At 43.3% G+C, this 12,298-nt stretch overlaps 1 protein-coding gene across 3 annotated transcripts in view; it reads right to left on the reverse strand.

Moving 5' to 3' along the window:
• Positions 1–1,265: 1,265 nt before the first annotated feature.
• rgs12b (regulator of G protein signaling 12b) overlaps positions 1,266–12,298 on the reverse strand; it is a 45,749-nt gene continuing 34,716 nt past the window's right edge. The window contains exons 7-19 of one of the 3 annotated variants that reach the window (XM_062428157.1): positions 9,844–10,013; positions 9,321–9,413; positions 9,032–9,175; positions 7,859–8,041; positions 7,463–7,619; positions 7,042–7,136; positions 6,537–6,749; positions 6,038–6,111; positions 5,777–5,903; positions 5,569–5,665; positions 5,352–5,419; positions 4,129–4,177; positions 1,266–3,740 (exon numbers count right to left, since the gene is read on the reverse strand). In XM_062428157.1, coding sequence (XP_062284141.1) covers positions 3,139–3,740; positions 4,129–4,177; positions 5,352–5,419; positions 5,569–5,665; positions 5,777–5,903; positions 6,038–6,111; positions 6,537–6,749; positions 7,042–7,136; positions 7,463–7,619; positions 7,859–8,041; positions 9,032–9,175; positions 9,321–9,413; positions 9,844–10,013 — 2,072 coding nt within the window. In that variant the 3' untranslated portion in view covers positions 1,266–3,138. Of the gene's footprint in view, positions 3,741–4,128; positions 4,301–5,351; positions 5,420–5,568; positions 5,666–5,776; positions 5,904–6,037; positions 6,112–6,536; positions 6,750–7,041; positions 7,137–7,462; positions 7,620–7,858; positions 8,042–9,031; positions 9,176–9,320; positions 9,414–9,843; positions 10,014–12,298 lie in introns of all 3 variants that reach the window. The other 2 variants (XM_062428156.1, XM_062428158.1) reach the window with 2 other exon arrangements.

The raw sequence follows: 12,298 nt of genomic DNA on the forward strand, positions 1-12,298 counted from the left end.
GAGAGAGAAAAAAGTGGTACAGGCAAAAGTATTTCTCTCTCTCTCGCTTTCTCTTTCTCTCTGTATTTTCTGCCCAGAGACGGACGGGTTAATTATATAGACTGGTTAAATACAATCAGTTGGCTGCTGTTGTCACATGTCAGTACCGGAGGAAACACAAACACAACAAAAAACACTGAAGAATTATTCTAATGAAAACCACTACAGAATAAGACCATCATGTGATGCTAAAGACACACACAGATGTAGGCGCTGTGTGTGAGCGCGAGCATGTATGTGTGAAGTGGAAATGAGTGTGTGTGTGTGTGTCCGGATGAGGGAAAAGAACTTAGTTTTGTTTGTGGGCTACCAAAGAGCCCAGCATGACAAAGCTTGCCTAACAAGGCGTTGAGCAGAGGGGAACCGATGCATAGCTAATAGCCTAGTACCCCCAAAAGGCTTTGTACCCCAGAACAAAAGCCCTGTCACACACACACACACACACACACACACACACACACACACACACACACACACACACACACACACACACACACACACACACACACACACACACACACACACACACACACACACACACACACACACACACACACACATTTATATAGAGGAAAGAACAGGAAACAGAAAGAGGAGATGAATATCAAGTAAGATAGATAGGAGAGTGTGTGACAGGGTGAGGTGGACAGAGGTCAAAAACAGAAAAATCTTCTTTGCTGGTATTGGCAAAGCATTTCAAGTAGAATGGCTCCTGATCAATTTAAGATATGAGATATGCCAGCAATAGCAAGGATAGTTATTCCATTTGACATTGAAAGGATAATTAGATTTATTGGGAACTGCCTTTATTCACTTTGTTGCCCATCGTTTCTGTAAACTAAATATAAAGCATTAAGGCTGGAAAAAAACAGCAAACACCACAGTCTGGCAGTGGGAAAGGTGACAGAATCTGTCTGAACACCTCTAAAGATCAGTAATGAACACGCTGCATGTTGTTTGTTTAATTCTTACAAACCTCAGTTGTTAGATGCTATGTTGAGGTTTCATCGTGGGTTGCGTGCCAGAATCTTTCTTGGCATTAACTTTATGGAGTCTTGTTATTACTTTGAGGTCGCCAGGGCAACCGGCAGTCACCAGGAAGTCGCTGCTCGTGTCAAATAAATAGTCTGGCACACAACCCTTCATCAAAACTGCTATTTGTTGTTTTTAAACACGGATTACACAAACAAGACATAACAAGACATATCTATATGGCACATGTGCTGCAAAAAGGTGCTGCTAGGTGAATGGTTCTACCTTATTTAACAGACAGACATGAGTAACCATTCCCAAAAACGTCAATCTACTCTTTTGACAATCAGAATATGAGTGCGCATATAAAACCTCGATGTAAACATTGATCCCGATGCAGAGAAGTGCGGAGTCCAAATGTGGTTGCACATACTCATGAACAATGAAGCGAGGAGAATCGAATGTCTCGGATCTTGTTGAAAAGTCTAAGAAAAGAAAGGAGGCTAATCACATGAGGCTCTGCAGAGAGTTTAAACTCTAAAACATTTATTTGATCTATTTACAGACAGTACAGTCAACTGAACAGAACAGAGGAGAATCGATTTCTACCGTGACACAACTGAAGCAAACAGCGTGGCTGCGTTGCAAATTCAACAATGACTACAGTAACACTGTGATTTCACCAACTTGACTATATACAAAGTAATACTTTTAACTGATAAGATAGTGAAAATTAAAAAGGATGTGGGATAAATTAATGTTTTCTTGAGAGTATAGCACATGATAAAGTAGGAACTGTGAAAAGTGAAACGTTTTGCCTTTGTTAGTCCAGTTTTTCCAGCTGAGTCCCTGCAGGAAATGACAGCTCCAAACATTGAATTGCTAAACTGTGAAAACTCGTTTAAAAAGAGAGAGAAAAAAAGAAGAAGAAACAAAACAAAAACAGATGCTGCGCGATGTAGTGCAAAGAAGAATAAGTAGAGGATGGAGATGAAAAAAAAGAGAAAACTGCTCATGTACAATCGGTGCAGAACTTTCTGGGTTATTTGGTCGGATAGCGAGATTCCATATGTGCGTCGTCGTCGCTATAGTCTGTTTTTCATGAGTGACACGAGAAAGGCCTGAGGTGAGAGGAGAGCGTTGGGAGACACAGAGTGCACTGTGCTCGGGGTCGATAAAGAACAGCTGAGCAAAATGTGTGCGTCCATAGTACTGTAAGCATACATCTGTATTTATAGGGTCAGCGTGCAGTGTGTTCAAAAGCGTGTAATAAGTTTGAAAATAACACATGGTTTGCTTAGAAGGACGATAAAGTAGCTTCCATACCACTCTGGATCTGGAGCGCATGATTATTAGCCAATATAAGCTGTTTTTCTGAACTTAGGGAAGCTCAACCACCTATAGCATGAAACAAACTGTGAGTTCAAAGTACAAAAAAAAAAGAGGGAGGGAAATGATTTTTAAAAATGTGTGAAGTCTTGTTTGTAATTGGCTAAAGTGCATTGTTAGGTTCTGTACACTGGGAGGGGCTGGAGGAGGAGGGAGTTTGGCACTGGTCGTCGCCGAGTCGTCCTGAGCTCGACCTCAAGCTTACGTCTCCACAAACAAAATTCCACAGCAAGTCCGCTCAAAAGTTCACACAGATACACACCACGCAGGGGAAATTCCAAGGACAAGCTCCATCCAAGCCTAATGCATCCATCTTTCCTCTCTTCATGTGCCTGACCTGTTTGCTTAAGTAGATGCTGGACAGAAGGTAGTGCATACATCACTACATAAACTCACTATTTGACTAAATGAACATTTATTTCTATTTTCTGAGATGAGGGTCTTAGCTCTGTGTTTTTTTACATTAGTTGTGAGCTTTAACTGTATTTTTACACTTGAATATGGAGTTAAAAGTTTCTGTAATTTTAAACTGTGATTTGTTAAATTAAAACGTGTTCTTGGAGGAGGGGAAGGGAGGAGATCTGGATGCATTCTGGGCCATTCAGCCGCAGCCCGAGAGTTCTCGAGGTCTGAGCTGAAAATGGCCCGACAAGGAACTTCAAACTGACTTTAAAGGGGTCTCCAGTCCCGCTCGCGGTCAGGTGAAGGAAGAGGTGAAAGTTCAAAAGTTTATAGAGTTCACACGGGGGAGGTACCTGAGCTAGGCCGACCGTCCTGTGCTTGTTGTTGGGGTCGGGGGTAGGGTTTGCACGTTAGGGGTGAGGGAGTGATGTAGTTGAGGCTGGGGCTGTTAATGTCTCCCTCTCCCACTAGAGTCAGATCAGACCGGGTGTCCTCCTCCAGCATCTGGACTGATTCTCCCCTGCCAGAGTCCTGGAGGAGACCACGCTGGGCGGCCTGGGATGGGTGGATGGGGGAGATGGTGCCAGGAAATGGAGGAGGTGGTCTGGCTTTCCTCCCCCCTCCACTCTCAGTGCCCAGTGCAGAGTCCAAGCTGTGGGACTGATGGCTTGCATTGAGCGAGTGGGTGCCGCCTCCCCTGTCGTTGCCGTTCGCCTTATTGCCCTGGCGACCGCTGCTAGGGAAGCTGCCGTTGTTGGGGTTACGGGAATTAGGGGTGGAGCAACTTGGCTCGGGGTCGTAGGGAGGAGGCGCAGCCTGGTTGGTTGCCGCTGGCGACAGGCGCAGAAAGTCTGGGAGCTGCAGGTCGCTTTTGTTTAGCAGGCCTCGCTGGTCGTCTGCTCGGTTGCTCTGAGCTTTGGATATGAGGTCGAAGAACTCTGCTTTCACGCACACATACAAACAGAAACACACACATGTGCAGACACACAAACACACGCACATTTTCGTGCATGTGCGCGCACACACACACACACACACACAAATGAATAATCACCAAAAATAACATCTTGAAAACAGTGAAACACATTGATTATAATTGAGAAAACATGCAGCAGAGGGTGTGTATTAATCAGTTAGACAAGTCAAAGCTACATTCAGTGTGAGCAGAGGTGACTGTGCTACATGTAGCTAGCTAGCTCCGAAAGCATTTGGTGCTGCTTCTGCATTACTGCAGACAAGGCAAAAAAGGGTTAGTGTGATCATTGCAACACAGCTACAGGAACAAGAGGTCACAAAAGAAAGAGAGGGAGGTCGTTTCATCTTTACCTTCAGCTTCGTCTATATTTATCTTTTTCTGCTTTCTTTTCTCCGGAGCCTTATGGAGAGAAACAGAGTGGTTGGGTAAGGGATGGCTGCTTGTGTTAGGGCTGGGCCCAGCCTTGCCGTTTTCCCCATGGGGGTGGGCTGAACCGGCTTTCCCTGACGGCCTGTCCTCCCCCTGGGGGCCACAAGGAAAGTGGAGCGGGGCATTAGAGCCCTGATGAGTCAAGATGGTGCAATTATGGGCACAAGTAATGACAACACGTGGAGGGACTAATGCTACTGATGGTGAGGAGTTTCTAAAATGGGAGCAATTTGATGAAGGGGATGAGGAGGGGGGGGGGGGGGGGGGGGGGGGGGGGGGCACATGTTTCAATGATGGCGACTGTTTTCAGATGATTGGATAAAAATAATATGATTGTCGGTTTGATGTAATCCATAATGAATGACCTTGATTGAAAATAACTCTAGTAGAAACAGCATTTCTAATTAAAGACAGGTAGGATGTTCCATTCAACCACGATGTCCAACAGTGTGTACTAGACATCACCAACATGTAGGCTAACAGTGAAACACACCACAACACCAGAGGGACCAACTATCTACTACTAAAGAGCCACACACTACCCTGGAGGTGGGAAAATGTCTATTTTAAAAACGATTCTCATGAAGGACCACTTCAGATGGTCTTCATTAAGGTAAAAGCCCAGTAATATCAAGAAAAAACCTAGACAGCAATAGAAAGAACTACCACCACCAACTAAATCCTTTCCAACTGGAAAGAGGGAGTTTCTGGGGGTTGTGAGACCCAGCGAAAGCCTCATCCAGGCTGGGCTTTTATCGCCCGGCCAATGGGTTTGTTATGGAAGAGAGAGAACCAGCAAACCAGAGAGCAAAAGTTGATGATGCATTCGGCCGCAGGCAGACCACAATTACGGAACATTAGGATCCCCGAGAGTGTGACGGGGTCTCGGCCCCCACATGACATGACACACACACACACACACACACACACAAACAGCCCACACACTGCCACAGACACAAATCATACACCTGTGCACATTTACGACACATCGCAAAACAGACGTGGGTGATTGAAGACAGCGAGGGAGACACTTAGTAGCGTGACATCATCAACCAGGAAGTGGAGACATTCAGTGGGTTATGGAACATTCCAGAGCGAGAGGGGGTGAAAAAAATGTGAAGTAAGAAGTTGGAGGGGATCTTACTGTTGTTGATTGGTTTCTGCTTGTAGAGGGCGGGACGTGGCTCTTAGAGGGAGCTGCTTTCTGTTTGTCTGATGGAGGACAGAGAGGTAGATGTAACAACACTGGTGAAAATGATAATAAATGAGACAGTAGAGCTAATTTTTGTTGTGTGTGTGTGTGTGTGTGTGTGTGTGTGTGTGTGTGTGTGTGTGTGTGTGTGTGTGTGTGTGTTCCTTACCTTTTTCAGAAGTGTGTTCTGCTATATCTAATACAACTCGCAGCCCATCCAGATTGGATATAGGAAGACCTAGATCTAAAGGCTCCGACTCCCCGCTCTGCATCAAACATACACACACATATGAAATGAGTATAACTTTATCAGCACCTGTTTGTCTGTTTCTGTCTGTCTACAAGTATATAGGCTGAGTGTGGTGGGGGGGGCTTACAATGCGTGCCACCAACTCAGAGAGGTGCAAGCCATATTTGGCCACCACAGGCCTGAGGACTTCGGTCACTGGCTTGGTGGGCTTTGCTTTTAGACCCACCGAACGGTTAATGGGGACCAAGTCGAGTCTGGAACAAAAGAGAATAGAATAATGACTTCCTGTAGGGCTCTGTAGCTGTAGTGTTAGTGGTAACAACATATCAAGAACTGGTTACAAAAGTTATAATTAGCGAAAAACTGATGACGACTGCATATTACTGACCTAAAGAGAGTGCGTTTTTCTAATCGGAGGTCTCGAGAGCACAATGTCATACAGTCTTGGTCCAAAACAAGTGGCTGAGAGAGCGAGACAGAGAAACACAGAGAGAAGTTATCATAAAAAAATGGCCCATGGTCATACAATAAATAAAGCAGAAGATAATAAAACTGTGACAATTACTGCTCTAAAACACTTTTTTATATTAAAAAAAATACATTCATATTTCTTTGTTGTTGCTACTTGGGGGCACATCTTCATAACAACCATATAACGTTTATATGGCTATCATGTTGGTAATTCAGTGAGACTGAACTCAAATAGTTAAAACCAAAACAAAGACCCAAAAGATACTAAAACGCTCATATAGAAGTAATGAATAAGGCAGCTTTAAAATGATAATTTATACTTTTTTTAAAGTAAGCAAACTTGACCATGTTTTTCACAGAACCTTTAAAGCCCAAAAACTACATTTGGGTCAACGCCAAACCCATTTGTGTCGTACCTTCTCCCCTCCGACCAGGAAGAGGTCTATAGCTGCCAGGTTGATGCAGAGCTTCTCACAGAGTCCGAGCAGCAGATCCCTGATGGACACTCCGGCTCTGAGTGGCACGGAGCAACACGAGCCGTCCGGCAAGCTTATGTTACATTGCCTCAAGGGGGCGCTGCCTCCTCCACGCTCTGTTGACACTGATACTGCACCACGGGAAACATCGCCCTGGAGGAAGAAAACAGAAACAGAGACAGGGAGGAAGAGAGCAGATAAGACAGTACAAAGAGGGTTAAAACAATAAGAGAAACAATAGAGCTTAGAGAGCAGGAAAAACAGGCTGTTTTTAATGATGTTATTTCAGTCATTTTAATGTTTTTATTCCAAGTTACTTTTAGAGCAGATAAACGAAATGAGAGGAAGAGAGCGAAGATAAAACATCTTTATGCTGACATGTCTATGTTCCCATTGCTGCAAATGCCTAAACTGATTATCTGGTGACGTCTATTTCCAGACTGACCTCGTTCCTCCCTGACCCCGACGTTCCGAGCTCCAGACTGGCTCCTGAAGACAGCGAACCCTGGGATTCACGCCGACCGTTGCTGCCGGAGAAATCTGAAAAATAATACACGTGTCAGCAGTGTCTGCAAGAAAGACAAACAAGGGAGTAATTCTAAAACTCTCTACTCATATCCAACATGAAAAATAGGCCCTTGCTCAACTTGCCTCTGTAGTTAGAATAGCAGTGATTCGGCTGTGTTGATTTTGCTATATTTGGGGGCAACCACAGCTAAACGAATATTAAGGATATGTCGAGTGATCTGTGTTATTAAATAAGCAACAGATATGTTTAAGTTTTACACTTTCAGGAAGAGAGCCTTGTTTTAAAAATAAAGCGCTTAAATAGAAGAAGAAGAAGTAAAGTAAAGAAAACTACTGACTGTAGTTGAAGTCAGCCAGCTCTCGTTTCTTGGGCCCTTTGCCGAAGCTCCTGTTGCGTGACCAGGAGAAGAACATGCCTTTCCTCCGGTCTCCTGAATCATGACCGGGATGGCTGTCCTCGTTCAAAGATCGACCCGACTTGCTCTTCTTGTCCTCCTGTTAGAAACAAACAAAGTGACTGAAGTGGGATAGACGCAGCTGTTTGCAACTGCAGCAAGCTCATTAGAGTGCACAGAGACACAGTTGAAGAGACAAGCCCGACTCAGCGCAAAACCTTTCATCTGTTCTGCTAATGGAAATACTGAGACTTCAACTAGAGTCGCAATGAACCATTTTTTTAAGGAAGTCTGTGATCCTTATTTATACTCATATTTATAAGCTGTGCGTGTTTTTACCTTCTTAGGTGTGGAGAGATTAGAGCGGTCGGAGCCGGTGGTGCTGTGTTTGGAGGTGGGGCTGCTGGGAACGTGGTAAGGGTCGGGCAAGGGTCTGCCCTCCACCTCCGCCAACATACACTCCTGGTACAGCAGAGACTTGAGGAACCGCGTGTAGCTGTCGAACTTCATTAGGTTGAAGATCTGAAAAGGAAGGAAAGGAGCGATCAGTGGGCAACAAAAAAAATACAGGAAGGAAGATGGAAAAGGAGGATTGGAAAAATTAGCATAGGAAACAGAATGAAGAAAAGAGGAGGATTAGAGAGGATTGAGAAAAGGAGAGATGGCAGCGACAGAATGGATTGATAACGAAAAGATGCATACTGATGCTGAAAGGCTTTAGCAGCCCTTTGAGGTTGGTCATGTTCATTGGATGGCTGCTGACACACAAAAGACTGTGCGTTTCACGTTAAAGTTACACGTACGTGGAGGGAGAGAACAAAAGGAAAAGAGGACGGTGAGACTGTGGCTGTATATGTGTATGTTCAACAGCTCATGCGTGTATAAGTCTGACCCGAGATCCTGAGTCAATGGCGCCACGAGATCTTGATGAGCCCAGGGGTATTTTGGAAAAACTCATATCGGGCTTTGATGTGTGTGTGTGTGTTTGTGTGGGTGTGTGTGTGTGTGTGTGTGTGTGTGTCTCAGAGAGAATATGTGTGCATGTTTGATGTGTAAAAATATAGACGGTGATGATGAGAATATCCTTCTAGCCTTGTGACTCTTATCAGTTTGAACATCTGAGCTCAGCTGTTGAAATCAATAGACCTTTTCAGCGACCCCCCTCCCCCCCACCACACTTTCCGATCTAAGAGGCCATTCACATCCATGATGCTAGACAGCAGGCGAAGATGAATAGTTGACCTTATGCTGTGTGAGCACCCAGCGCTGTAATACTAGTACATTTTCAATAAGGGTCTGTTTTGTTTCAGGTTTTTTTTATCAGTGATAATAATTTGTCCTCGAGGGAAAGCTTTCACTTCCCCTCCCATCAGGGAAGGTCAGAGGTCAGTGTCATCTAAGTATAGCCTCTGGATCAGATGCTTCCTGTTTCACAGAAGTGTTTGCTAATCACCTTTAGTTTTGCCAGTGAACTCTCTTGATGCGTGTGCGTTTGTTTTATGTATACGCTACCTGCAGTTGCTGCTCCTTGAACATGTCGGGTTGCGGGGCGTTGAGGATGTCGTCAGCCAGCTGAGCTTGACTGTCTATGTTTACCGGTGTGGTGGCTTTACTGGACAGGAAGCTGTTGTAGATTTCTCTGGCTCGCTGAGATAACTTGGAGAAGATGAGGAGAGAGTCGGGGCGGACAAAGAAGATGAGGAGTGAAGAGAGCTAAATAACACATTTCCTCCAGCTGTGCTAGAAGGGGTGTGAACAGATAGATGAGTGTGATCTGACTATGTGCTTGTATGTGTTTTACCTGTTTCTTGTCATTCTCTGGGACGTGACTGAAGAACTCACAAGCCTGCCAGAAGAGGATATTCTCCTCACTGAACTCTTTCTTTAGGAACTCCTGCAGCACAAAGAAATACAAATATATCTAATATGGAGACAGATGTGTCCTTAGTATAACACCTACAACAATTAAGAGAATACCAGCTGTATAGAGACAATTAACTGAAAAGGTCAGTTTAGAATATGATAAAAATGCAGTAATGTGGATACAGAACATGTCCTGACATGCCTGACCAAATGGTTAGGCCCCAAATGTCTCTAAAAGAAGTGCAGTCAGTTTTAGCAATGATATATGTGATTTCCCGAAATAGAAGGCTTTAAGTTAGTGGAATACTCAGTTAACAAAATCATTTCTATATAATTTCTTCTTTCTATTATTTTTATTTCATTGTGAAAGGTTTAATTCATGTCTCTTTCACAGTTGGAGACAGCCTATGTGTCCTTGTGAATGTGCATTTGCCACCAGCCGTCATGTGCTCTTGTGTTACCGAGAAGTAGCGGACGCCCACGGGATCCTGCAGCAGTCTCTCGAAGCAGACGGCCCAGCTGGCCACTCTCCTTTCAGTGTGGCGCCGGTGGCTCTGGACGCTGGGAAGGCTGGCATTACTGTTCAGACTGTTGTCACTGCTGCAGCCCTGCAGCTCCACGCTGTTCAGTTCTGCTCTCACATACACACAACACACACACAGAAACAGAGACATACAACGTCAAAAATTAGGGCTGGATATATCTAGGAGCATCCAAATTTGATTTTAATCAGGATGCAAGGAAAAAAATCTTAATGCATCTCAGTTTTTTTATTTCAAATCTCAGTTTTTTACTGTATGTAAACATTTTTAAAGGCCATCAGGTAATATAGCGTAGGCTGGGTGATGTGGTTACAATACATATTAAGATGAACAAACAGGTTTTTCCTAATTGTATTGCCACTTTACTGGCTTGCCCTGTTTGTCCTTTTGCACGGTCTGTACATAAAGGCAACACTATCAGCTGATGATACGGTAAGGTCAAATCTTGTTTACCTACATATGTCTGCAGCATAGTTTTCTGTTGCTTTATCATTCACTTTGAACACACACCTATACAACATACTTTATTTCACACAAGCTCCACTACTTCTCGTTTGTGGTAAATAGATTCAATTTATAATTCGCTACACTCAAGGTTATCCTATTCTTGTCACAATCTAAGCGTCGGTCTGCCATTACATAGCAAATATATGCAAAGATTGCATGTAAAATAGTAAAACTGAAGTTAAATACAAGGAACTGTGAGCCACTGTTTGCATTAAATGCATTATATCAGACAAAACGTGCAAATAATGCATATACTCTCAATTAAAAATACATTTAAGCCACTCATAAAGCACTGTTTTAACATTAAATTCAATTAGGTTGATGCTTAGTTCCTCATCTCCCTACTAAAGGAAGGAATCTCTGTTTGTCTATATGTATGTATTTCCTTCACGTATATTGAGAACCATTCATCTGATCTACTTCACATTTGGTGGGTGCATTGCTGAGGACCCAAGGAAGTGCAGTGTCAAATTTGGTGCAATTTGGACACATGACACAATCAATTTTAATAAACTTTGAATAAACAAGCAAACAGAATGCCAATTCACTCTGCAGTAACAGTGCAGGGCTTCTGAGCTCTAAGACTGCATATCATCAACATAAGCACAAGAGCTGTGCAGCGCTGTCATTAGAGGGTTAAAGGGAGGACATCTATCCTCATTTGATCATGTTAAAAGTTAAGCTTTTTTGTAAGCTTCCTGACTCGTTTTAAAAAAGACGAGAAAAAGAGAGAGAGAGGGCGAGCGAGCTCAGAGCATGACAAGCCACAGATAGACAGCGGTGGAGGTTTTCTGATTGTTTCACAGTGGTTACGTTCTAAAGCACAAATAGACAACCATCACACACGCAACAGGTGATTCACTGTGGAATCAGACGCTCATCGTTTCTGTTTCATTTACATCCTCTACATTTCTCCTTTTCAACCATTCACTACATCTAACTAATGCAGAAGTTAATACAAAGAACAGGACAAATCCTCTTCCTCGTATTTCAAGCACGGCAATGCGAGAGAGAGATAACTACTTCCTCCAACAATGTAAAACAGTCAATAAAATAAGGAACAGCTCAGGAGCTTAATGACCTCTCAAAATTAAAAATAGTCCTAGGAAAAGCAGAGAGGGCATATCTTGTTGCCCAATATGTATCAACATACCATAACATAGTTCTTGAAACTTTGATGCCAATAAAAGCCCCTTGAATTGAAAAGAGAGAGAGTGAGAGAAGCGGCGTAAGGAGAGGGAGAAGTGGAAAGCTTTCTCTGGAAAGGAAAGCCTGTGAATGACTGACCAATCAGTGGTCTGCAGTGTTTTCACATGAAAGTTTAGTATCAGCTCAGCTCCATAAAAGTTATTTCACACGACAAAATAAAAAGTAGACAGAGAAAAACAGAGCTTTTAATAAAAAATGAGCAGACTCTTAGGCTACTTCCCACGAGCAGTTCAAAACCAGAATAAGCACAAATCTTCTGAACAAAGGTTTCCCGCACTCTCTCTCTCTCTCTCTCTTCGTTATGTGTTCTATTTTTAAATGCAGCCTTCATTATCATTGAAACGAGAAACGATCACAGGACTTAACATCTGTGCATAATAGATTATAAAAAATGTAAATGTCTTTCATGTTGTTGGTACTAATTCTCATCTCAAATCAACAGTATTCATTTGTATGCAAGTTAAAGCATCAGTACCGGAGGCCGAGCCATCAGGCACGTTTTGGACAGGCGAGGAGTTAGTGTTCCTAATGTTTGGACCAATAAGTAAAATAAGATCAGGAGGCAGAAGGAAAAAGGAGAGAAGCTGAGAATAACCAGAATAAACGCAGCTTCAGGCCTGACCAATTTAGAGTGGGAAGCTCAGTCGAGATAAAACAA

The sequence above is a fragment of the Scomber scombrus genome, chromosome 2 (genome assembly GCF_963691925.1).
Source record: "Scomber scombrus chromosome 2, fScoSco1.1, whole genome shotgun sequence".
Taxonomy (NCBI): domain Eukaryota; kingdom Metazoa; phylum Chordata; class Actinopteri; order Scombriformes; family Scombridae; genus Scomber; species Scomber scombrus.